Below are 26,974 nucleotides of genomic sequence, written 5' to 3' on the forward strand. Positions count from 1 at the left end.
CGAGACAGCAGTCGGATGTCTGCTGGATCCCAGGACCCAACTGGGTCCCAGTCAGATGCTGAGCATCTGGACCAGGTTTACCCGGAGCTGATGCAGACGATAGGGTGCGACCTCCATTCATGCAGCCGACGTCATGCACCAGGCTCTCCATGTGGTCACCACTGCGGCAGTATTGGCCTCAGTGCCATGCATTGCCGGCACCATCTCCTGTGCCCGCAGCCTCTGGGACTCCTGCAATCAGCTATAGACCTGCTGGAGTGTCGCTGACATCCCCCTCTGAATATCATGCCTCCACGCTATTGTCTGCATTAACTCCAGGTAAACCCGTTCCAGAGGCTCAGCATCTGTCAGGGGTCTGGTGCCAACTCACCCCGTGTGGCCCAGTGGCCGTCTTGATCTTATGGCACTGAATGCTGGTCCTCCTGGTAATGCTCCCCAAGCCGACGGCCGCCGCCACTTCCTCCCCGGCGGGACTGGCTGCACTGTGGCTGACCAACAGAGATCCTTAGGGGAACAGGGCATCCTGTCTGGCCTCTGGCATGTCCAACAATCTGCCCAGGTCTGCATCCCCAAATTGTGGGGCTGATCTCCTCGGTGGCACAGCTATGAGCTGACTGGGGTTGGCTGTGCAGCAGCGGTTTAAGTGCTGCTCTCCCTTGTTAGCAGGGGTCTGGCAAGCGCGGTCCTGGCAGGACCATCATGTGCAGCGTGAAGCCCGTGGGGCCTCGTTAAATAGACCAATTAACATTTTATAGTAGTGACGGCCTCACCGGTCCGAGCATAGAGAAACACGCGGCAGTTCCTGCTCACTACCACACTTACAAACCTTTTGTTAAATTGCGTCCGGGGCGGCATGGTGGCACAGTGGTTAGCTCTGCTGCCTATGGCGCTGAGGATCCGGGTTCAATCCCGGCCCCGGGTCACTGTCCGTGTGGAGTTTGCACATTCTCCCCGTGTCTGTGTGGGGTTCACCCCTGCACCCCAAAAGATGTGCAGGGTAATAATAATATGAAGAATTATTATTAATAAATAGTATTATTATTGGATGTGCCAGATACGTGGATTGGCCACGCTAAATTGTCCCTTAAATTGCAAAAAAAAAGAATTGGTACTTTAAATTTAAATCACGTCCTGGGAGTTGACTAGAGACAAACGTCTGGAGAAATTATGAGGTGCAAATTCACCTATGAATGGAAAACAAGTGTTTTATATATGTGATTATAGGAAACAATAGGACTATAGAGGTGGTAACTTCAAAATGGAAAGATCAAGAAATGGACATGGACCTGCCAAAAGCCAACATCAAAGGGAAAGAAATAGTATCGGTATAGAACACAAAGGAAAGGAGATAGACAGCGAACACAAGAACTGCAGCTGGCTGCAGATATAGGGCAGAACTCTGTCCATTCGTGCCAGCGGGATTTTCTGGTCACATGCAGTGAATGGATATTTGTTTGAGTGCCAAGTTCTCCTTTCTCGTTGGTGGAGCGAACTCTGATCGGAGAAAGATGGCTATAGTCTCCCAAAAGAAAGTAGCCATTTTCCGCCTTTGCTGAGCCTGAAGACTATTTTCCAAACTATGTTTCAGCTTTACTTGTTTGTCATAATTATTTGCTGGATTTAGCTCATAAAGTTACTTAATAGTGGATGTTGTTTGTGAAAAGGGGTGTTGCAGAGTTCAGGTAACATAGATTTGGGGTCCAAAGGATAATATCATGTAAAATTGTGTGTGTAGTCATCAGTAAACTGAAGTGTCATCATGTATTATATTCCTGCGAAGCACTGAGCATGGCGAACTCCACCTCCTCCTGCGCAAGGCTAAGCCTAATGCAGCTCAAAGTGGTGCACAGAGCACACCTGACCAGAACCCGAATGAGCAGGTTCTTCCTAGAGGTGGAGGACAAATGTGAGCGGTGCCAGAGGGGCCCGGCCAACCACACCAACATGTTTTGGGCTTGTCCTAAACTTGCTGAGTTCTGGTCAGCCTTCTCAGAGGCAATGCCCAAGGTTGTGGGGGTGAGGGTGAAGCCATGCCCAATAGTGGCAATCTTCAGGGTATCTTCAGGGTATTGGAGCAGCCAGAGATACACATGGGGAAGGGGGCCCTTGCTTTCGCTTCCCAAATCGCACACCGGACAATCCTGCTCGGCTGGTGATCAGCAGCACCACCCACGGCTGCAGACTGGCTCGCTGACCTCTGGGAATTTCTCCACCTGGAGAAGATTAAGCGCGCCATCCGGGAGTCGGAGTAAAGCTTCCTGGATACATGGGGGCAGTTTGTCGGCCTGTTCCAAAATCTGTTCGAGGCCAGCAACGAGGAGTAAGCTAAGAATTAAAAAAAACAGATAGATGAGGAACCAAAGGACTGCTCAAAGGACGAATGAACGGACATCGTGCGACAATCACCAGGCAGGAATGTTCCCTTCCAGTCGGGGAACACTTCAGCAGTCAAGGGCATTCAGCCTCTGATCTCCGGGTAAGCGTTCTCCAAGGCGGCCTTCAGGACGCGCGACAACTCAGAATCGCCGAGCAGAAACTTGTAGCCAAGTTCCGCACACATGAGTGCGGCCTCAACCGGGACCTGGGATTCATGTCGCATTACATTCATCCCCCACTATCTGGCCAGGGCTTGTGAAATCCTACCAACTGTCCTGGCTTGAGACAATTCACACCTCTTTAACCTGGGGTTACCCCATCTCTGGATCTGTAAACACTTAATTAACTGCAAATGCGCACATTCAAAGCATTGTCTTGCATCTTTGAATTTGTCTATATATATGTTTCTGGAACATACCTCTTCATTCACCTGAGGAAGGAGCAGTGCCCCGAAAGCTCGTGTTTGAAACAAACCTGTTGGACTTTAACCTGGTGTTGTAAGACTTCTTACTGTGCTCACCCCAGTCCAACGCAGGCATCTCCACATCATAAAATAAAGTAAATTAGCACGGGCAAGAAAAATGTAATGTATATACACAGCTGTTTATAAATATGAGAAATGCCAATAAAAAGATTTCCAAAAAAAAAATGTATTATATTCCTTCTCGTCAGCTGTGGTTTATCTTCCTTTTGAGTTGATAAATATTCTTTATTAATTGTTCATACAACGACTGGACTGTTCCTCACTGGGTTGTACAACGTTCCTCACATTATACCAGAAAAAACACATACACTACTATAAACCGGTGTTCCAAGTTACCCTTCCTTGTTTTGGGATACCCTCACATTTAACATCAGCGTAGTCTGTAACACGCTGAAGTGGGGCACACAGCAAGGAATTGTGTGGTACTCCTGTTGTCAATATAACTTTGGATTTCCTGAATGACGGGGAAACCCAAAGCTTGAACCATATAACTTGATTTAGCATATTTGCCTGCAGAGGTCTCGGATTCTTCGGATCATGAACCAGACAACAATGTTAGGGATGATACCTGGTACAAATTCAAGGTCTTATTTTGTTCTTAATTCATTTGTGGGATACGAGTGTCACCGAGAAGGCCAGCATTTATTGCCCATCCCTAATTTCCCTCGAGAAGGCGATGAAGAGTCGTCATCTTAAACTTTGCAGTCCACTTGGTGTCGGCCCAGTCACAGTGTACTGTTAGGAAGGAAGGGACTTTGACCCAGCGACAGTGAAGGGATGGTGGTATTGTTCCAAGTCAGGATGGTGTGTGGCTTGGAGAGGAACTTTCAGGAAATGATGTTCCCATGCATCCAATAACCTTGTCCTTCTGGGTGGTAGTGTTGGAAGATACTGTTGAAGGAGGCTTGGAAAGTTGTTGCAGTGCATCTTTTAGATGGTACACACTACATCCATTGTCCTCCATGGTAGAGAGAATGAATGTTTAAGGTGGTGAATAGGGTGCCGATTCTGAATGATATTGACCTTCTAGGGTGTTGTTGGAGCTGCACTCATCCAAGCAAGTGGGCAGTATCATAGTCCTGACGTGTGCCTTTTAGATGATAGACAGGCTTTGGGGATTCAAGAGTTGAGTTACTTGCCCAGAATTCCCAACATATGACTTGCTTTGCCGCCAAAGTGTTTACATGGCATGTCTAATTAGGCTTTTGATCAATGTTAACTCCCAGGATATTGACGATGGGGGAATTTAGCGATGGCAATGTCATTGAATGTCATGGGGAGGTGGTCAGATTCTCTCATGTTGGAGATGGTCATTGCCTGGAATTTCTGTAATGCGAGTGTTATTTACCACTTATCAGCCCAAGCCTGAATATCCAGGTCTTTCTGTATTTGGACATGGATTGCTTCAGTATCTGAGGAGTTCTGAATGGTGCTGAATCAGCTAAAATTCCCACTTCGGACTTTATGTTGAAGAGGAGGTCATTGATGAAGCACACAAAGATAGTTGGTCTTGGGACACCACCCTGCAGCAATGTCCTGGGGGTGAGAGGATTTTGGCTGCTAGATCTGTTCTGAATCATTCAGGTAGTGCCACACAACACGATGAACAATATCCTCAGTGTGAACATGGGATTTCAACTGCACAAAGACTATGCAGTAGCCACTCCTGCAATACTGCCATGGGCAGGCAGATTGGTGAGACGGAGGTCAAATAGGTGTTTCCCTCAACACCTGCTGCAGGCCTCTTGATTCTGGCAGATAAGTCCTTCAGGTCTTTGTCAGTTTGGTCAGTAGTGGTGCTACCCTCAGTTCTTCTTTCAAATGGTGTGCAACACTGATAATCAGTAGGAGGTTTCCTTGACCTGATGCCGTGACAGTCAATGATTAGGACGCAGGTGACTCCTTCCAACTATTCCACAGTGCAGCAACCTTTAGTGGGTCTGGTCTGCTGGTGTGGCATGGCCCACCCAGGGATTGTGAAGGAGTAGTCTCAGACATTGGCTATTTCGTATGATTCAGTGAGTTTGATAACAGGCTGTTGCTGAACAAGTGTATGAGACAGCTCTCCCGCCTTTTGCAGAGGAAGACTTTGCAGCCCATTTCAAAGGACAATTGAGAATGCACCGCATTGTTGTGGTCTGGAGTCACGTGTAGGCCAGATCAGGAAGGATAGCTATCTTCATTCCCTCACAATCCAATAGTTTCATGGTTATTACTGGCTTTCTTTTCCAGAGTTTGAATTCCACCAGCTGTCAGGGTGAGATTTGAACTCCTGTTTTTGAAGCATCAGCCTGGGTATCTGGATTACTAATCACATTGCCATTCCTAAATAGTATCGGATATATCTTATATGGTTCTATATTTAATTTTTCTTTATAATTGGAATTTAATCTTTCACATCCGTTGAATTACGACGACAAGAACATTAAAATCTGGCCCCAGTGTCTCAAGAACAGAAGAATGGTGCTGGTAGGATATTGGTTGGCAGGATGGGAAACTGCAAGCTGACTCGTAATCAGAATGTCCAGTTTACTCTTTCAGCTAACATTAAGTGCCAGGTTAACGTGCAGAAAGGTAGACCAATCTTGTCTGTGCCATCGGGAGAGCTTTCCAGCCTAATCCCACTTTCCAGCTCTTGGTCTGTGGCTTTGATGATTTTGGCACATCCAAGTATTTTTTTAATGCAATGTGTGTTTCTGCCTCTACCCTCTCAGGTAGCAAGTTCCAGACCTATAGTCAGGGTGAACAAAAAATATCCTCAACTCCCCTGAAAGCCTTTGAATGTTTACTTTAAAGTTTCAATTATTTTAAATAAATTTAAAGTACCTAATTAATTATATTATTTTAATAATTAAGGGTCAATTTAGCATGGCCAATCCACCTAGCCTGTACATCTTTGGCTTGTGGAGGTGAGACCCACGCAGACACGGGGAGAATGTGCAAAATCATAGTTTCAATTAACCTAGTTGCATCCTTTTAAAGTGGAACAATATTAAACAAATCAGATTTTCTCTTAAGAATTCATGTGTAAAATGAAGGTAGGTTCCCCAGCCAGTCCCCACCCTGCCTCCCCAACCCTGCCCCTCCCCTGCTGTGCCATGCCCCCCATTCAGTCCCTCCCCCTGCCCCCCCCCCCCATCAGTCCCTCACCCTTCGCCCCCAGCCAGTCCCTTGCCCTGCACCCCCAGCCAGCGGGCCATTGGGCGGCGCAATGAGTGAGGTGGCACGCAGGACCGAGGCAGAACTGATCTTGAAATCTACGAAGCCAACTCCTGAGGTTCCAGACAAAACCTCCTTCCATTCCCACAGCGATAACAACACGCAACGCACGCAATGGTGACATATAAACAGAAATTAGGACAGGTTGGAGAAACAGGCCCAAAAGAATAAACAACTTGAAATTGAAACATCATTAAACAAAATGTCTCAAAGTGAAAACTTACTGTACACCTCAATTACATCTCCCTTCAGTCTCCTCTAATCTAAAGAAAACCACAGCCTTTTCAATCTTTCTCAAAACTAACATATTCCAGCCATTGCAGCAATATCAAAATCTCTCTCTACTCTATCTTGTGTGATCACATCCTTCCTGTAATGTGGCGACCAGAACTGTACACAGTTCTGTAGCTGTGAATTAACTAGTGTTTTATACTGTTCTCACATAACTTCCTTGCTCTTATGAGCCTCAGCTTGTAAGTAACAAGTAAATACATTCTGAACCAGCTTATCCATCTGCTCTGCCACCAAGTACTTACTCGTACAATGGATTTTATGTAAGTGTTTCAATACATTTTGAAAGGTAATGTCATGAACCGCTCTTCAATTTTAACACAATTATCACATCAAACTTTCTCCATCCAGGCATTAAATGGATTGTTAATTCTGTGCCTAGATGGTGATGAGCTGAAAAAGAGTTTGAACTGAAACATTCTGGGCAGGATTCTCCGTCCCTGGGATGTTCTGAATGCATTCCTCCATTGGGACGGAGAATCGGGCATTTGGGGCAAAGTCCTGACCGAATGCCATGCTCCAACCCCCCACTGGCAGCGTGAAGGTGTTCCACTCTGCATGCCACCGGGAGCATGGACATAAATGCAAATGGGTCGTAATGACCCATCCGCACCTATTTAGCGGGCCAACGTCCTACGCTCCGCCCTTCTGTGATTCCCATCTCATGGGGGGTCGCCCTATTACAGGGGATCCCTGGGGGGTCCTCCTATTACAGGGACCCCTGGGGGGGTAACCCTATTACAGGAGTCCCTGTGGGAAGTCCCCCTATTACAGGGGTCCCTGGGAGGGGCAGGTCAGGTAACCCCGGTTTTGGGAGTAAGGGGACAATCAGTCAATCTCGGGTGGGGGGGCTGCTGTGCGGTGGGGAAGTCTGGGCCGATTTGTGGTGGGGGGGTGATTCTGATTTGCAGTGCGGTGCTGTGGGACCTCGCTATCAGGCTGCCCGCTCAAGATGGCAGCTTGATATCGGGAGGCCCCGCAAGGGCATTGTAAAACCTGTGCAATTCAGCTCCAGCAGTCCGCTTTTCTCTTTAATCTGCTGACTGTTTTGTGCATTTCTACTATTTTACAGTTTGTTTATTTTCAAATGCAGTGACTTTCAACGTGTGTTTTTTAATCTTGGGGACTTTGTAGTTTCATGCCTGTAGAAATTTTAGTGTAAAATTTAAATTATGTGCAACCTGCAAAGAGTTTTCTTCCTCCCAGTTCGTTTGCAGTTTCTTCAACTTCAGAGGCTCCAACATCGAGCATATTTTCCCTTAGGATGCCCTCGATCTGCAGTTGCTGCTGTTTGATCCGAAGTTCCAGAGCTTTCACCTGTGCCCTTAGTCGTTCTTGTTCCTGTTGACAGTCAACAGGTGCCTGCAGAATTCAAGAAGAAAGTCGTTCAGAATGTAGACCTTCATGAGAATCGGCCATGAAGTATTCCTGGGCTCAAATTACCCTTGGAAATTATCAAGTAGATGGAAATAAATCTGTTCAGAAATGTGTTCTGAATAGGAAATTTGAAATGGACTTTGCCCCTCTGAAATCAAAGAAATTCCAATTTAAGAACATTTTTAAAAAAGCATGCATTAATACAGTGCCTTTCACACCCTCACAGCATTACAACTGTGTTACATACAACTGAGTGTTTTCAAAGTGTTCTCAATGTTGTAATGTAGGGAAAGGTGGCAGCCAAGTGGTCTCATTTAAACTAAATTCCTATTTTCCCCTGTTATTTGCATTAATTCAAAGTACTGAACTGTCAACTTTCATACAGAAATAATAAAACATATCAAGAGCAGACTGTATTGACGTCTGGAAAAGGAATGGTGCCATATCATGTCACAGGTAAAAACAACAAATTAAACACAATTTGTGTTGATGTGTGCTGCAAAATGTATTCACTGATCGTGCCAAAATAGGAACATTGCAGTGCTGTAAAGGGCAAGAAACTCTTTGCTATTGTGTTTATTGTCAGTATTGTAACCCCCGTGAGAGCCATGGGAAAATAATCTGTGGGACTCATGGTCCGCGGCGGGTCGGAGAATCGCTGGGGGGGGGGGGTGCGAGAATTGCGTCAGGCCGCTCTGATGCCGGGCCGCCGATTCTCCGGCGACTGGAGAATCGCCGGCGCGCCGGTCGGGGGCCATTGAAAGCGTCCCCCCCCCACCCGGCGATTCTCCGCGCCTCGACGGGCCGAGTGCCCGCCGAATATACGTGGGTTACGCATGGTCCTACACGGCGGGACCTCGGAGTTCTGGCTGCGGGGGATCCGACTCTAGGGGCGCCTCTACGGTGGCCAGGCCCACGATCAGGGCCTACCGATCAGCGGGCGGGCTAATTCCGGGGGGGGTCTCTATTCCTCCGCGCCAGGCGCCTGTAGGGCTCCGCCATATTGCCCGGGGGCCGGTGCAGAAACGGCAACCCACGCGCATGCGTGGACCCGCACCGGCCGTGGCGCGCCGGCTTTTGAGCGCCGGAACAATGGACACCACTCTGGCGCTGTACTAGCCCCTTAGGAAGGGGTGAATGCCTGGGCCTGGAGGCCCGTTGACCCCGGAGTCGCTCGCGCCGGTTTGACACCGGTGTCAACACTTGGCCGGGATTTCAGAGAATCCCGGCCATGGAATACGAGTTCCAAAGATATGGGGGCGGAGGTAACCACCAGAGGCTCGTTAAGGCAGGGGATAAAAGCAGGCCCAATTCAGGGCCTGACCAGATATATCCTCCCAGCAAGCTCTGCACTGGGAGTGAGATGCTGTACTAAGGCTGTAATTGTAAATACGTAAATGAATTCATCTTCGTTCATGATAGCGTGGGTTTCCTCCAGGTGCTCCGGTTTCCTCCCACAGTCCAAAGATGTGCAGGTTAGGTGGATTGGCCATGCTAAATTGCCCTTCGTGTCCAAAATTGCCCTTAGTGTTGGGTGGGGTTACTGGGTTATGGGGATAGGGTGGAGGTGTTGACCTTGGGTGGGGTGCTCTTTCCAAGAGCCGGTAGAGACTCGATGGGCCAAATGGCCTACTTCTGCACTGTAAATTCTATGATCTTATGGGCGGCACGGTAACACAGTGGTTAGCACTGTTTCTTCACAGCGCCAGGGTCCCAGGTTCGATTCCCAGCTTGGGTCACGGTCTGTGCGGAGTCTGCACGTTCTCCCTGTGTCTGCGTGGGTTTCCTCCGGGTGCGTGGGTTTCCTCCCACAAGTCCTGAAAGACGTGCTGTTAGGTGAACTGAACATTCTGAATTCTGCCTCTGTGAACCCGAAGAGGTGCCGGAGTTGGGTGGCTAGGGGATTTTCACAGTAAATTCATAATAATAATCTTTATTGTCACAAGTAGGCTTACATTAACACTGCAATGAAGTTACTGTGAAAAGCCCCGAGTCGCCATAACCCAGCGCCTGTTTGTGTACACACAGGGAGAATTCAGAATGTCCAAATTACCTAACAGCATGTCTTTCGGGACATGTGGGAGCACTCGGAGGCAACCCACGCAGACACAGGGAAAACGTGCAGACTCCACACAGACAGCGACTCAAGCCAGGAATCAAACCTGGGATGCTGGAGCTGTGAAGCAACAGTGCTAACCACTGTGCTACCGTGCTGCCCAGAAAATCACTGCAATACCACCAACGCAATACAGTCATGGATAGATGCATCAGCAGGAGGTTTCTTGCCAATGTCTGACCTGAAGCCAGGAGACTTTGTGAGGTCGAGAGTTGATGTTGGAACCCACAGAGAAATTCCCTCCCAACTGTATACCACTGTGCTGCCACCTCTGATGCTCAAGATATGTAGCAGCACAGAGGAAACAACAGTAGGCTACAAAATGCCGCGACATGGAAGAGGCTAACAGACTACTTTCCTTGACTTGCTCATCATGAGAACAAAAACAACACAGGGCAGTTCTGTCTCTCCCCAAAGTACTGATAATTCCTTGAGAGGAATGTTGCTGTCTTGTTTGTGTTGCTTTTCGAGGCAGCGACCAAACAGAGTGAATCATTCCCTGCAGCTCCAAGAGTGTTTACTGGAGTGCAAGGTTCAGATAGACACTGGACGGAATCTTACCCTAGCTCCAGTGAGAAAACCAGGGGGAATCCCAGCAACTTCAGGAAATCTCACCGTATATTCAGCCTCTTTAACAAACATGATTCACGCCGCGCTTGTGGTAGCTTGCCTCTGATACGCTTATCCTGGGGAAACTTAATCTCTGTAACCAGTGGGGAACTCTTTTTAAATGCTTCCCCAAGTACAATTGGGGGGGTGGCTGCCAGAAAACTGCATCATGTTTTGGAGAGAGAGCCCTCAGCAAACTTCTCGGTGGGGTCGAGCAGAGGTGGGAAAACATCTATCCACGATTGGGCAGACACCCATCCAGCAAAGTGACCAAGCCCCTCTGGGAGGCTATGGCCACGATTGTCAACTCGCTCCAAAGGAGGACAGGCCTGCAGTGTCGTAAGAGGATGAATGACCTTCTGTGGTAATCACCACTGTTGTATATATTAGGAAATGTGTGGTGAGGCCCTGTACTACAGGTACGGGGGTAGTCCCTGCCTGCTGGCTCCGCCCAGTAGGCGGAGTATAAATATGTATGCTCCCCGTACAGCAGCCATTTCGCCAGCTGCTGTAGGCCACACATCTTCGTGTAATAAAGCCTCAGTTGTATTCAACTCTCGGCTTTGTGCAATTGATCATGCATCAATTTATGACACTAAAGTTTTCAGAAGATGGACCTCTGCATCAAGCCGGACCGCCTGCAGCTGGATCTGCAATCAAGCAACGCCAAAAAGGACTTTGAACATTGGCTAGCTTGTTTCGAAGCTTACATCAGGTCTGCACCAGACCCAGTTCCGGAAGCTCAGAAGATCCAGATCCTCTACTCGCGGCTGAGCTCCAACGTTTTTCCTCTTATCCAGGATGCGCCGACCTATGATGAAGCCATGGCGTTACTGAAAGAGAACTTCGCCCAGCAGACGAACACGGTCTTCGCCAGACACGTACTCTCTACTCGTAGTCAGATCCCTGGTGAGTCCGTAGAAGATTTCTGGTGTGCTTTAATTCCCCTGGTCAGAGACTGTGACTGTCAGGCCGTCACGGCAACGGAACATTCGAACCTCCTCATGCGGGCCGCTTTCGTCACGGGGATAGGGTCAGACCACATCCGCCAGTGACTTTTAGAGGGGGCCACGCTCGACCTCGCGGAAACCAAAAAGCTGGCGCAATCGATGACAATCGCCTCGCGCAATAGCCAGGCCTACACCCCCGGCCGCGCGGCCCAATCCTCCTACGCATCGTGGACTCGGCAGACGGCTGCCCCACCGGGGATCCCACTCAGCCAATCCTATGCCTGTACCACGCGCCAGTCAGCCAACCCCGGGGGCCCCAGATGTTACTTCTGTGGGCAGCAAAAACACCCCCGCCAACGCTGCCCGGCCCGCAACGCCCTTTGCACGACCTGCGGCAAGAAGGGGCACTTTGCCGCGGTGTGCCAGGCCTGCTCAGTCGCCACGATCGCCCCGACCCCCCCCCCCCCCTGCGTACGGACAGTGGTGCCGCCTTCTTCCCCTCCTCGGACCACGCGCGGCCAGTGGGCGCCACCATCTTCCCCTCCTCGGACCACATGCGGCCCATGGGCGCCGCCATGTTTTTCAACCCCCGATACATGCGGCCCATGGGTGCCGCCATCTTGTCCACCTCAGGATCTTCAGGCGCCGCCATCTTGTCTCCCCCATGGCACATGGGCGCCACCATCGTACCAGGACCCGTGCCCCCCAGGCACCCCATCGTCCGACACCAGTGACAACCAGCCGCGACTCGCCTCGGTCACGATTGACCAATCTCGCCTGCACAGTCTAGCCACCGCCTCGACAAGCGTGAAGATCGATGGGCACGAGATCTCCTGTCTCCTGGACTCCGGGAGCACCAGAAACTTCATCCATCCCGATACGGTAAGGCGCTGCTCTCTCGCGGTACACCCCACCAATCAGACAATCTCCCTGGCCTCCGGGTCCCACTCCATGGCAATCCCGGGGTACTGAATAGCCACGCTCACGATCCAGGGCGTAGAATTCAGCAGCTTCCGCCTCTACGTCCTCCCCAACCTCTGCGCTGCCCTGCTACTCGGCCTGGACTTCCAGTGTAACCTCCAGAGCCTAACATTGAAATTCGGCGGGCCCCTACCACCCCTTACTGTGTGCGGCCTCGCGATCCTAAAGGTCGACCCACCTTCCCTATTCGCAAACCTAACACCGGATTGCAAACGCGTCGCCACCAGGAGCAGACGGTACAGCACCCAGGACAGGACCTTCATCAGGTCCGAGGTCCAGCGGCTGCTTCGGGAAGGCATCATCGAGGCCAGCAACAGCCCCTGGAGAGCCCAAGTGGTAGTGGTGAAAGCTGGGGAGAAACACCGAATGGTCGTGGACTACAGCCAGACCATCAATCAGTCCACGCAGCTTGATGCGTACCCCCTCCCATGCATATCTGACATGGTCAATCAGATTGCACAGTACCGGGTCTTCTCAACTGTAGACCTAAAGTCCGCCTACCACCAGCTCCCCATCCGTAAGGCAGACCGCCCATACACTGCCTTCGAGGCAGATGGCCGCCTCTACCATTTTCTTAGGATTCCCTTCAGCGTCACCAACGGGGTCTCGGTCTTCCAAAGGGAGGTGGACCGGATGGTCGACCGGTACAGTTTGCCGGCCACCTTTCCGTACCTAGACAACGTCACCATCTGCGGCCACAATCAGCAGGACCATGATGCCAACCTTGCCAAATTTCTCCACACCGCCACTCTCCTAAACCTCACCTATAACAAGGAGAAGTGCGTATTCAGCACAAACCTCTTAGCCATCCTCGGCTATGTGATCCAGAACAGAGTTCTGGGGCCCGACCCCATGCGCCCCCTCATGGAACTCCCCCTTCCCCAAGGCCCTCTTTTCTTACTACGCCCAGTGGGTCCCAAACTATGCGGACAAGGCCCGCCAACTCATCCGGTCCACTCTTTCCCCCTGACAGCCGAGGCTCAACAGGCCTTCAACCGTATTAGGACCGTCATTGCCAAGGCCGCGATGCACGCAGTCGACAAGATGTTACCCTTTCAAGTGGAGAGCGACGCATCAGACGTCGCTCTAGCCGCCACCCTCAACCAGGCAGGCAGACCCGTGGCATTCTTTTCACGAACCCTTCATACCTCCGAAATTCGACACTCCTCTGTCGAAAAAGAGGCCCAGGCTATCGTTGAAGCCGTGCGGCATTGGAGGCATTACCTGGCCGGCAGGAGATTCACTCTCCTCACTGACACACGCAAGATCAAAAACGATAAAATGTTGCGGTGGAGGATCGAGCTCTCCACCTACAACTACGAGATTTTGTATCGCCCCAGTAAGCTCAACGAGCCCCCCGCTGCCCTATCCCGAGGTACATGTGCCAGCACACAGGTGGACTGTCTCCGGACTCTGCACGACAACCTTTGTCACCCGGGAGTCACACGGTTGTACCACTTCATCAAGGCCCGCAATCTGCCCTACTCCGTCGAGGGTGTACGGGCAATCACCAGAGACTGCCAGGTCTGTGCAGAGTGCAAACCGCGCATGCCTGGTGAAGGCCTCCCGCCCCTTTGAACGCCACAGCGTGGATTTCAAAAGCCCCCTCCCCTCCTCCAATCGACACACATATTTCCTCAGTGTGAACGATGAATACTCCCGGTTTCCCTTCGCCGTCCCATGCCCCGACATGACGTCTGCCACGGTCAATAAAGCCCTTCATTCTATCCTCACTCTGTTCGGCTTCCCCGCCTACATCCACAGCGACAGGGGATCCTCATTCATGAGTGATGAGCTGCGTCAGTTCCTGCTCAGCAGGGGTATCGCCCCCAGCAGGACAACCAGCTATTACCCCCGGGGAAACGGGCAGGTGGAGAGGGAGAATGGGACGGTCTGGAGGGCCGTCCAGCTGGCCCTACGGTCCAGAAATCTCCCGGCCTCCCACTGGCAGGAGGTCCTCTCCGATGCACTTCACTCCATTCGGTCGCTCCTGTACATCGCGACTAATAACACACGCCATGAACGTCTCTTCGCCTTCCCCAGGAAGTCCACATCCGGGGTGTCGCTCCCGACTTGGCTCACAGCTCCAGGACCCGTACTCCTCAGTAAGCACGTATGACTCCACAAGGCGGACCCGTTGGTTGGAAGGGTGCAGTTACTCCACGCTAACCCCCAGTATGCCTACGTAGCGCACCCCGATGGCCGCCAGGATACTGTCTCCCTCAGGGACCTGGCACCAGCAGGTTCCCCACACACACACCCCTCCGGCCCGGCGCCACCCTCCCCTCCCCTGGCACACCCAGCAGCAACCCCCCCCAGCACCATCAGTCCTCCCCCGCCCACGCCGAGGATGAAGAGAATTTCGGCATGCTCCCGGAGTCACCGAGGACCGGAACAACACCGGAATCGCCGCCACCACTGCGTCGGTCCCAACGTCAGATCAAGGCCCCGGACCGGCCAAACCTGTAATTGGTTCAGGACTGTTAAGCACCATGTACTGGACTCCCAAATTTTTTTTGCCTCTGTATATTAAAACTTGTTCTGTATATAGTTCTCCCCCACCCCCGCCGGACTCAATTTTAACAGAGGGTGAATGTGGTAATCACCACAGTTGTATATATTAGATGTGTGGTAAGACCCTATACTACAGGTACGGGGGTAGTCCATGCCTGCTGGCTCTGCCCAGTAGGCGGAGTATAAATATGTGTGCTCCCCATACAGCAGCCATTTCGCCAGCTGCTGTAGGAGGCCACACATCTTAGTGTAATAAAGCCTCAGTTGTATTCAACTCTCGTCTTTGTGCAATTGATCGTGCATCACCTTCTTCGTGCAGCCAGATTAAGTCCGTCTCCTCAGGTCTCTCTCAGCACCCCTTAACACAGACCTCATACCTCCCCGGCGATCTCAATCCCACCCGCTTTGTGGGGTCACAGCACTGGTCATAGGCCGCACCTCTACCAATAATCCCCCCAGTAGCTCAGGTGCTCCTCAAATGCCCGCCCCTCACATCCCACGCATCCCACACTTCATCCCCATCTAACGTTGCAGGACTCCAGCCTACACTTTTCCCATCTGTCTCGTTGCAGGATAAATCAGAGCACAACTGCCGTGAGCGGGCAAAGCCTGCCAGAGTCATGCCGGAGCTCAAGATCATAATCCCACTTGAAGAATCTGCCCTCGAGTTTGCCGGCGAGGAGCAGGACGTGTGCAGAGGGAGAGGTCCGGGCCAAAAGCACAAGTGAGAACCTTCAATACATCCAACCATGGTGCAAGTCTCATGGTGAGTGACCTTTGCCCTATCAGTGTTCCACTGTCCACGCTTATTCCACCTTCTTTCCCATCCATGTCAATTAAGGCCCCTGGAGACCACGGACCCGAGCAGCTCGGAGGCAGACATCTCGGAGACCAGCACTGAAGAGGCGTCACACCTGTCACCTGCACCCTCCACCCGCGTACATATTCGCATCTTGAAGTAGTAAGCAGGCTTCTGGGTCACTCACTGGTGCGCACCTCACACCTGACATTACACAGCTGGTGGGAGGCAGAGAGCCAACACTCAAGAGTTGCTGGGGCCCAGGACTCTGCTGAGCCCCAGCCGGTGAATTGCCCCTGGTGTGGCCATCCCAGAGTTGGAAAGGTAGAGTCATGAGCATCAGGAAGGGATGACAGCAGCCCTCCTTGAACTGCAAGGCCAACAGGAAGAGTCCATAGTTTTCTGTCCGAGGAGATGGTGGCATCACTCCAATGCAATGAGGCCAACACTGCGAAGGTGGCATCCGCAATGAAGACCTCGACGCAGGACTTGCACTCCATGGCAGGGATGTCCATTCCATGGTTCAGCTCATGACTTCCATGGCTGAGGGCATGAATTCCATGGTGTAGGGCTTCAATTGCATGGTGCAGACACTGGTGGGAATCAGAGAGTCAGTGCCGCAGGACCTCATTCCAGCTGTCCCTCTACCCATGGAGGAGTCCAGGGGACACCGGGCATCCAAAGAGTAGAGGATCAGCAAGAGTACAGCCCAGGGCTTTCCACCCAGGGGCTGCTGGGGGTGTCGGCTGTCTATCTGTGAGCAACACATCTCCAGCCCACGCATACCGAGGAGGGCAGCACTGCAACATCTGTGCTGCCTGAAAGCAGGCTGGGACCCTCAAGGTTCGCCCCTCCAGGACATCCAAGGTCACATCAGGCAACAGAGTGTGGAAGTCAGTAGGCCACTAGACGTAGCAGGAGGGTGAGGAAGACTAAGAAATGATAGGCACCTAGTGGCACGAGTGAACCTATGCAAATTAGAGAAAATACACCTTTGTAATGTCTAGCTCGCATTAAAAATAATTTTGATAACCCATAAAGAGCCTTCACACTGTCATGATGCCATGCATCACAAACCCCTGCACAAACTCAATTGTTCCTCCCTGTGCAGCATGAGAATGGCAACGCAACATCCCTCCCAATTCCCACACTGATGACGCAGTAATGCTGCGCAGTTCTTGGCACAGGCCCTACAGCCCCACCCTGCCCAAACCCCCATCCATGGAAGTTCCTCCCCCCAAAACCAATGCTCAGGCCTCTCATGTGTGCCAGCATTCTCTAGTTGTGAGGAATATCATTGGCTGAAAATGTGTGCGAGTCTGTCCACCTCATCAAGACGTGGCAAAACACACCAGGACTCTTGACCTTCAGAGTAGTAGCAACTGAGATGTGTCATTCTGTCTCCATGGGTCCCGAGATCACCCCATTCAGTGGCTGGCCACGTTTAGCTCTCTGTCCAGGCAGGAGTCAGGCATTTCGCGGAGGTTAAAATGAGCATCACTAGGGGTCAGAAGGGTCGGCTGGGGGTGCTGCCGTTTTGGTTAGTGGGGGATAGTTTCAGGTACCTAGGGATACAAGTGGCGCATGACTGGGGCCGGTTACACAAGTTGAACTTGTCCCAGTTGGTTGAGCAGATGAGGGGCGAGATTCGGAGATGGGATGCGCTCCCGCTGTCGTTGGCTGGGAGGGTGCAGACAGTTAAAATGCCGGTCCTACCGAGATTTTTATTTGTATTTCAATGTCTCCCAATTTTCATTCCGTGGTCCTTTTTTAAGAGGGTTAACAAAATCATCCTGGGCTTTGTGTGGGCGGGTAAGTCCCCGCGAGTGAGGAAGGTGATGCTCGAGAGAAATCGGGGGGAGGGGGGGCTTGCGCTGCCGAACTTTAGTAATTATTACTGGGCGGCTAACATAGCCATGATAAGGAAGTGGGTGGTGGGGGCGAGGTCGGTTTGGGAGCAGATGGAGGCAGCTTCATGTAGGGGCACCAGCTTGGGGGCATCAATAACGGCACCTCTGCCGTTCCCGCTGGTGAGGTACTCCACCAGCCCCGTGGTGCTGGCGGCCTTGAGGATCTGGGGTCAGTGGAGGAGGTACATTGGAGCAGTGGGAGCATCAGTCTGGTCCCCAATATGTGACAACCACCGGTTTGCCCCGGGGTGCTTGGATGGGGGGTTTCGAGTATGGCGAAGGGCGGGAATTGACAGGATGGGGAACTGTTCTTAGAGGGGAGCTTCCCTAGCTTGAGTGCGCTGGAGGAGAAGTTTGGGCTGGCAAGGGGGAACAAATTTAGATATTTACAGGTGTGGGACTTTCTGCGTCGGCAGGTATCATCCTTCCCACTCCTGCCACTAAGGCGGATCCAGGACAGGGTAGTGTCTGGGGGATGGGTGGGAGAGGGGAGCGTCTCAGACATCTACAAAGAACTTATGGGGGCGGAGGAGACGCAGACCGAGGAGCTGAAGCTTAAGTGGGAAGAGGAGCTCGGAGGAGAGATAGAAGAGGGCTTATGGGCGGACGCGTTGAGCAGAGTCAACGTGACCGCAACATGCCCCAGGCTCAGCTTGATCCAATTCAAGGTGGTCCACCGGGCCCACATGACAGTGGCCCGGATGAATAGATTCTTTGCGGTGGAGCACAGGTGTGTAAAATGTGCAGGAGGACCAGCGAACCATGTCCACATGTTCTGGGCGTGTCCAAAACTTAGGGGTTTTTGGCATGGGTTTGCAGATGTCATGTCCAGAGTATTGAAAACAAGGGTGGCGCTGAGTCCAGAGGTGGCAATTTTCGGGGTGTCGGAAAACCCAGGAATCCAGGAGGAGAAACAGGCAGATGTTCTGGCCTTTGCTTCCCTGGTAGCCTGGAGGCGGGTACTGCTAGCTTGGAGGGACTCAAAGCTCCCAAAGTCAGAGACCTGGTTAACTGATATGGCTAGCTTTCTCGGCCTAGAGAAGATCAAGTTCGCCTTGAGGTCACTGCTAGGGTTCGCCCGGAGGTGGCAACCATTCATCGACTTCTTCACGGAGAATTAATCGTCAGCGGGTGGTGGGGGGGGGGGGGTTAGGGTAGCGTAGAATAGGGGGTCAAATAGTCAAATAGGTGGATCGTGGAGGGATGGGAGTCAGTGATTGCACTATGTTTGTTGCTCTTTGTTTTTAACTGTTGCTGTTTGTAATGCCAAAAATATCTCATTAAAATTGTTTGTTAAAATAAAAGATGAGCATCACTCTTTCCTCCAAAGACGTGCAGGTTAGGTGGATTGGACATGCTAAATTGCCCCTTAGAATCGAAACATTAGGTGATGTTGCAGGGATAGAGCGGGGGCAGTGTGGCTGCATGGGGGTGCTCTTTCGGAGGGTCCGGGCAAACTCAAAGGGGTTGAATGGCCTCCTTCTGCAATGTAGGAATTCTATGGTTCTATGATTCTATACCCCTGGAGCATCCAAGTCATTCGCTCTACTCATGAATGGAACGACCATGGTGCTGACATCCGGCAGAGCCTACAGTAGTAAAACGAAATAAGACCCCAATTGGGAGAGCTCTTCACACCCGAGTTTTGATCGTCTCCAAACCGAGAGACAATGAGGGCGTACCTAGCACTGCATGCGGGCCCTGGCCATCATGCGAGGTCCTTGCTCCTCCCCCTCCTGGGGGTTGCCGGTCGCTGCCCTCCTTGACATCCTCCTCATCTGAGGAGATGTAGCACTCCTCCACCTCCTCCTCGTCCAGCTGCTCGCCCCATTGCAGTGCCAGTTTGGGCAGAGCCCAGCAGGTCACTGTGTATTGGAAGGCTCTCCTGAATGGTCCAGGCACCAGAACCACATTTTCAGCAATCCAATTGCCTGCTTGACCAGCACACATATTGCTGCATGAGCCTCATTGTAGCAAGTCTCAGTGGGTATTTGGCTCCTCCACATTGGCATCAGCAGCCAGCTCCGGAGTGGGTACCCTTTGTCCCGGAGAAGCAATCTCTCCAGCCACTGCTGTGCCTCAAATATTGCTGGGATCTGCAAGCAACCCAAGATATAACTATTATAGACGCTCCCGGGAAACGGGCACACACCTGCATGATATGCATTGTGTGGTCACAGATGAGCTGGACATTGCGAGAGTGGTATCTCCTTCAATTCAAAAATGTGTCCCATGACACCATGGGAAATGCAGAGGCATAAGGGTGCAGTCAACAACACCCTGCAACTGGGGCATACCTGCTATGCAGGTGAAAACCCATGGCCCCTTTGTCCTGGCTCGCCTGGTCCCACGCCAAGTTGAGGTACACGTGGGCCCTCGCAAACACTGCATCTGTGATCTCCCTTGCGTGCTTATGTGTAGCTGAGTGGAAAATGCCAGACAGGTCACCCGTACAGCCCTGAAACGAGCCGCTCGCATTGAAGTTCAGAGCGGCAGTAACTTTCAGGGCCACAGGGATTTCTCCGGCACTGGATGTCTGACATCCAGAGGTAGGAAGTTCTATGTTGGAACACCTGTGGTCGGTAGTGTTGCCTCCGAGGTTCCGCTATCTGAAGCCCTGCTTCCGGAAAATCAACAAGCATTGCTCCTCCTTTGTAAGGCGCTGTTCCTGGCTGCGTGCAGCAGCACGTCGATGTCGCTGCTGCTGGTTAGTCAAAGGAATTGTCAGCTCTACTGGCTGCGTGATTCTCCAGAATCAAACATTGAAAGGAAGCGAACATCAGAGTGAACGATGTGGAGTCCTGACAATGTATTAATCCTCAGCCCTCTCAGGATCTGGGATATCCACCCATGTGCATCCTCCTATGTGAGCACGTTCCACTGAGTCTCACACTCTCCCCTATCACACATAGTTGTCCCTCTCAACTGTACCTGAACGAAGAGTTTCAACTCTTGAGAGCCTCAGCAGGCCACGGCTCCCACCATCGTTGAAGAGTGAGGGCAGTTGAGTGCATTCAATGGACCCGTGTTCTAACCTCGCAGGGAAACAAGATGATGCCCCCGTCAAAATTTCAACGTGGTGACTGATGAGAAACTTTTACCATAACACCTTGCATTGGGAGCCACATCTGTGTCACCTCTCTGTTATGTAGATGTGAATATGAGGCTTGGGGTTCAATGCGGGGCAATGCTTCCAGCATTTTCCATTCACCCTTATGAAGTGGACCAGAGACAACACAGATATGTTGGATTGCCAATCAGTGGTACACTCAAGAATGGTAATTCTGGGGGGGGGGGGGGAGGAGAGGGGGGGTTGTGGGGAGCAGAGGGGAGGGTTGTGGGTGGGGGGGGGAGGGTTGTGGGTGGGGGGTACGGTTGTGGGGGGTGGGGTAGGGTTGTGGGGGGGGTGGGATAGGGTTGTGGGGGGTGGGATAGGGTTGTGGGGGGGGGTGGGATAGGGTTGTGGGGGGGTGGGGTAGGGTTGTAGGGGGGTGGGGTTGTGGGGTAGGGGTGTGGGGTGGGTTGTGGGGTGGGGGAGGGTTGTGGGGGGGTGATGAGGGTTGTGGGGGAGGGGTGAGAAATTGTTGAGGGGTGGGCGATGGTGGGGAGGGGGTGGGCAATGGTTGAAGGGTGTAGTTGGGGGGTTGGGCGATGGTTGGGGGGGTGATGGTTCAGAGAGGGGGTGGGCGATGGCTGTGAGGGGCTGGGCAAAGGTTGGGAGTGGTTGGCTGATGGTTGAGGGGCGTAGTTGGTTGGGGGCGGGCGTAGTTCAGAGGGATTGGCAAGGGGATGGGCAATGGTTGGAGGGGCCGATGGTTGGGTGATGATGGGTGGGGGGAGCTGGTGGGGGAGTGAGGTTGGGTGGAGCAGGATGGGAGTGGGGATGATGGGATGGGGGAAGGTAGTGAGGTGGGGGTGGGAGTAGGATTGTGGTGGGGGGATGATGGGGTTTGGGGATTATGAGGGTGAGTGAATGGGGTGGGGGGTGGTAAAAGGGGGGGTTAGGGAGGGATTCGGAAGGGGGAGGCATTGACGCAATGGTATTGTCACTGGACTAGTAAACCAGAGACCCAGAGTAATGCTTCTGGGATCTAGGTGAGTGAATGGGGTGGGGGGGGGGGGGGTAAAAGGGGGGGGGGGGGTTGGGGAGGAAAAAAAAAAAGAATGGTAATGCTGACTAAATTGGCACAATTGACTTCCCTTGTGGCAGGTGAAGCATACCGATGCATGCGAGGACTGCAATTAGCAGGTCAACGTAATCTTCAGAGGGCACCCTCATTCCTCCAGCTCTCAAGTGCTGTGGATTAAATGAGGCTTCCAACTTGAACACCCAGCCACCCATACACAATCCCTGACAACTTGGCCTCATAACCAGTAGCCTTGAACTTTCATACTTCTCATGCCCCACAGTGTTGCCTGATTGTGGGGATTCATTCTCACTACAATCGTCTCTGAAGATACCTCTCTGAGATATTTCAGGCCTCATGAGGCTGGAAAACACCCCTTGTCAGAGTCTCCACTCAGCCATTGCGCCCTGGCATCTCATGGGACCCCACCCAAGAACCTCACAGTTGCCCTAAATGCTTTCCCTGTGGATACACCTGCTCCTACCCACCTTCCAGCTGCCACTCTGGAAGGCAATCCCTCAGCGGTGATATGGCCACAAGCCCTGCAAGCGCTGACTGCAAAGCAGCCACCAGACACTTCCAGCCTTGATGGGTCGCTAAGGCTGGGGATGACCCACCTTCCCGAGATGCCGATACTGAACTGCACCCCCTCCTCCCCTGCCCGAGTTGAAATTATCTGTGTTCTCCACATCCTCTCCGTTACCCCTCGGCGATTGGCACCCTGGGGGGTAATGGCGACCTGAGCGCTCACCTCCGATATCCCCTTTGGAGACAAAGTCGCCAGGGTCTCGTTTTAAACAGCTGTTGTAAATCGCAGCAACGTGACGTCACGCCAGCGATCGATGAACTTTTATGTGGAGATGCCGGCGTTGGACTGGGGTGAGCACAGTAAGAAGTCTCACAACACCAGATTAAAGTCCAACAGGTTTGTTTCGATGTCACTAGCTTTCGGAGCGCTGCTCCTTCCTCAGGTGAATGAAGAGGTATGTTCCAGAAACACATATATAGACAAATTCAGAGATGCCAAACAATGCTAGGAATGCGACCATTAGCAGGTGATTAAATCTTTACAGATCCAGAGATAGGGCGACCCCAGGTTAAAGAGGTGTGAATTGCATCAAGCCAGGACAGTTGGTAGGATTTCGCAGGCCAGATGGTGGGGGATGAATGTAATGCGACATGAATCCCAGGTCCCGGTTGAGGCCGCACTCATGTGTGCGGAACTTGGCTATAAGTTTCTGCTCGGCGATTCTGCGTTGTCGCGCGTCCTGAAGGCCGCCTTGGAGAACGCTTACCCGGAGATCAGAGGCTGAATGCCCTTGACTGCTGAAGTGTTCCCCGACTGGAAGGGAACATTCCTGCCTGGTGATTGTTGCGCGATGTCCGTTCATTCGTTGTCGCAGCGTCTACATGGTCTCGCCAATGTACTACGCTTCGGGACATCCTTTCCTGCAGCGTATGAGGTAGATAACGTTGGCCGAGTCGCACGAGTATGTACCGCGTACCTGGTAGGTGGTGTTCTCACGTGTAATAGTGGTATCCACTATCGACAGCCCCGAACGTCACCCAAGCACAACGCAATGCCATCCGCGCTCTCAAGACCAACCGCAGCATCGTCATCAAACCAGCAGACAAAGGAGGGGCCACTGTCGTACTGAACAGAACGGACTACTGCAAAGAAGTATACCGACAACTGAACAACCAAGAACACTACAGACAGTTACCCGCAGATCCGACCAAGGAACACATCCGCCAACTTAACAGACTGATCAAGACCTTGGATCCAGATCTTCAGGGCACCCTACGTGCTCTCATCCCACATACTCCCCGCATTGGAGATCTCTACAGCCTCCCGAAAATACATAAGGCCAACACACCAGGCCGCCCTATCGTTTCAGGCAATGGGACCTTGTGTGAGAACCTTTCTGGCTACATCGAGGGCATCTTGAAACCCATCGTACAAGGTACGCCCAGCTTCTGTCGCGACATGACGGACTTCCTACATAAACTCAGCACCCATGGACCAGTTGAACCAGGAACATTCCTCGTCACAATGGACGTCTCGGCACTCTACACCAGCATCCCCCATGACGATGGCATTGCTGCAACAGCCTCAGTACTCAACACCGACAACTGCCAATATCCAGACGCAATTCTGCAACTCATCCGCTTCATTCTGGATCACAACGTCTTCACCTTCGACAACAAGTTCTTCATCCAGGCGCACGGAACAGCCATGGGGACCAAACTCGCACCCCAATACGCCAACATCTTCATGCACAAGTTTGAACAGGACCTACTCACCGCACAGGACCTTCAACCGACGTTATACACCAGATACATCGATGACATTTTTTTCCTTTGGACCCACGGCGAAGAATCACTGAAACGACTACACGATGACATTAATAAGTTCCATCCAACCATCAGACTCACCATGGACTACTCTCCAAAATCAGTTGCATTCTTGGACACACTCGTCTCCATCAAGGACGGTCACCTCAGCACTTTGCTTTACCGCAAACCCACGGACAACCTCATGATGCTCCACTTCTCCAGCTTCCACCCTAAACACATTAAAGAAACCATCCCCTATGGACAAGCGCTCCGTATACACAGGATCTGCTCAGACGGGGAGGAGCGTAACAGCCATCTACAGACGTTGAAAGATGCCCTCGTACGAACGGGATATGGCACTCGACTCATCGATCGACAGTTCCAACGCGCCACAGCGAAAAACCGCACCGACCTCCTCAGAAGACAAACATGGGACACAACCGACAGAATACCCTTCGTCGTCCAGTACTTCCCCGGAGCGGAGAAACTACGTCATCTTCTTCACAGCCTTCAACACGTCATTGATAACGATGAACATCTTGCCAAGGTCATCCCCACACCCCCACTACTTGCCTTCAAACAACCGCGCAACCTCAAACGAACCATTGTTGCAGCAAACTACCCAGTCTTCAGAACAGTGACCACACAACCCTGCCATGGCAATCTCTGCAAGACGTGCCAGATCATCGACATGGATACCACTATTACACATGAGAACACCACCCACCAGGTACGCGGTCCATACTCGTGCGACTCGGCCAACGTTGTCTACCTCATACGCTGCAGGAAAGGATGTCCCGAAGCGTGGTACATTGGCGAGACCATGCAGACGCTGCGACAACGAATGAACGGACATCGCGCAACAATCACCAGGCAGGAATGTTCCCTTCAAGTCGGGGAACACTTCAGCAGTCAAGGGCATTCAGCCTCTGATCTCCGGGTAAGCGTTCTCCAAGGCGGCCTTCAGGACGCGCGACAACGCAGAATCGCCGAGCAGAAACTTATAGCCAAGTTCCGCACACATGAGTGCGGCCTCAACCGGGACCTGGGATTCATGTCGCATTACATTCATCCCCCACCATCTGGCCTGCGAAATCCTACCAACTGTCCTGGCTTGATGCAATTCACACCTCTTTAACCTGGGGTCGCCCCATCTCTGGATCTGTAAAGATTTAATCACCTGCTAATGGTCGCATTCCTAGCATTGTTTGGCATCTCTGAATTTGTCTATATATGTGTTTCTGGAACATACCTCTTCATTCACCTGAGGAAGGAGCACCGCTCCGAAAGCTAGTGACATCGAAACAAACCTGTTGGACTTTAACCTGGTGTTGTAAGACTTCTTACGATGAACTTTTAGTGAGGGGTGGGAAGTCCAGGCAGGAAGGCTCTCTAATGATGTTATATGTACTTAAATAAGGTTCCTGGCCTTCCCTGGCAGGATTCTCGTTACGCCACCAGCGAGGGGCCTGGAAAATAAGAAAACGTGGGGCGCAATTTAACAGAAACATTTCTAAGTGTCATTTTGGGCGCGATTGGCAGGGTCTTTCTGGACGGCTGCGTTGGCACGCTCGCGGCAAATATTTTATGGCACTGAGTGTAGAAGACAAGCTCCCACGAGTATCTCATCATTATTGGCTGTCTCGCAGTCTGATTCGTCGGACTTGCCTCCTCAGCATCTCACCGCTAACGAGGGGGAGTTGCTTTTAAGGGCTCTCTCACCACTCACACTAGTGAGTCAACACACAAGCATGGCCGCTTTGGCGATACCGACCTGGACACTCTTTTCAACATCGCCGATGCGAGACAGGGCATCCTGGTCCCTGAGGGGGTACCAGGGTCACCGATACTGCCTGGGAGGCAGCAGCTGTCAGTACGGGCAGCAGCATGTCGGAATGTGAGGGGAGAAGGATTGGGGGCGCGGGGTGAGGCAGAGCCGTGGTCAGTGCGGATTGGGGGCGGGGGGTGAGGCAGAGCCGAGGTCAGTGCGGATTGGGGGCGGGTGGTGAGGCAGGGCCGAGGTCAGTGCGGTTTGCATGTGGAATGTCTGCGCTCGATCCCAGTTGTACAATAGAAAACATCTGGCACAGCTTCCCATCCACGTCCTCTCATTTCTGTTTTACTAAAAACTAATTGCCACCCTGTTTTGCTATAGACGCTATGAACCAACGTGTGTGTGTGTATATAAAGTTAGCGGTATATTTTGCTTTCAGGCTGCAACTCGTTGAGTTTGAGATCTCAGGCGATGAATGGAGTAATCGCAAAAGCAGAGAGCCGCTTTCCCATCACATTGTACTCACTTACCGAGCGACAGCAGCCCAGCAACAGGATGCACACCAGCAGGGAATACACACAACCCGACACACGCTGCATTTCGCAATTTCTGTTCGTAAACAAAATTGAAAAGAAATAAAATGAACCCCGATTTATAACAGGGCATGAACCAAAACATACTTTGAACAACTGTTCAAAAGACAAAAACACTTACATCGTCCTGAGAATGTTAGTAACAGAACTGTTGCAAGCTCCGAGTCTTGTGGCCAACCAGTAGAGTGGCTTCAACTGCTTTCGGGGTTTTATGCTTTTTATTTCTGATGAGTCAGTGGGCAGGAATCTTTTGTCAAAACAGAAATCTGCATTGGTCAGCAGGCCCCAAGGAGCCACAAGGGTGACCGCAGGAGAGGAAGACAAAGATGGAAAATAACCCAGTGCAACAGCTGGAGCTGGTTAGATTTTTGCAGAGGGGGCTTGACACTTCATAAAGTAAGGTGAGGCTTTGCAGCATTGCCCCTGTCCATCTTACACCATTCACTCTGTGGGATGGTTTTGTAATTTATAATTGATCAGGGTAAAAGCTGTGTTTGCATCAGTAAATTAAAGACAA

General features: G+C 51.8%; 1 protein-coding gene across 1 annotated transcript in view; it reads right to left on the reverse strand.

Annotated features, from left to right (window-relative positions):
* fgl1 (fibrinogen-like 1) overlaps positions 1 to 26,751 on the reverse strand; it is a 78,636-nt gene extending 51,885 nt beyond the window's left edge. The window contains exons 1-3 of the mRNA XM_072496878.1: positions 26,579 to 26,751; positions 26,395 to 26,473; positions 7,552 to 7,732 (exon numbers count right to left, since the gene is read on the reverse strand). Coding sequence (XP_072352979.1) covers positions 7,552 to 7,732; positions 26,395 to 26,463 — 250 coding nt within the window. The 5' untranslated portion in view covers positions 26,464 to 26,473; positions 26,579 to 26,751. The remainder of the gene's footprint in view (positions 1 to 7,551; positions 7,733 to 26,394; positions 26,474 to 26,578) is intronic.
* Between the last annotated feature and the right edge of the window lie 223 nt (positions 26,752 to 26,974).

This window comes from Scyliorhinus torazame, chromosome 3 (genome assembly GCF_047496885.1).
Source record: "Scyliorhinus torazame isolate Kashiwa2021f chromosome 3, sScyTor2.1, whole genome shotgun sequence".
NCBI classification, from domain to species: domain Eukaryota; kingdom Metazoa; phylum Chordata; class Chondrichthyes; order Carcharhiniformes; family Scyliorhinidae; genus Scyliorhinus; species Scyliorhinus torazame.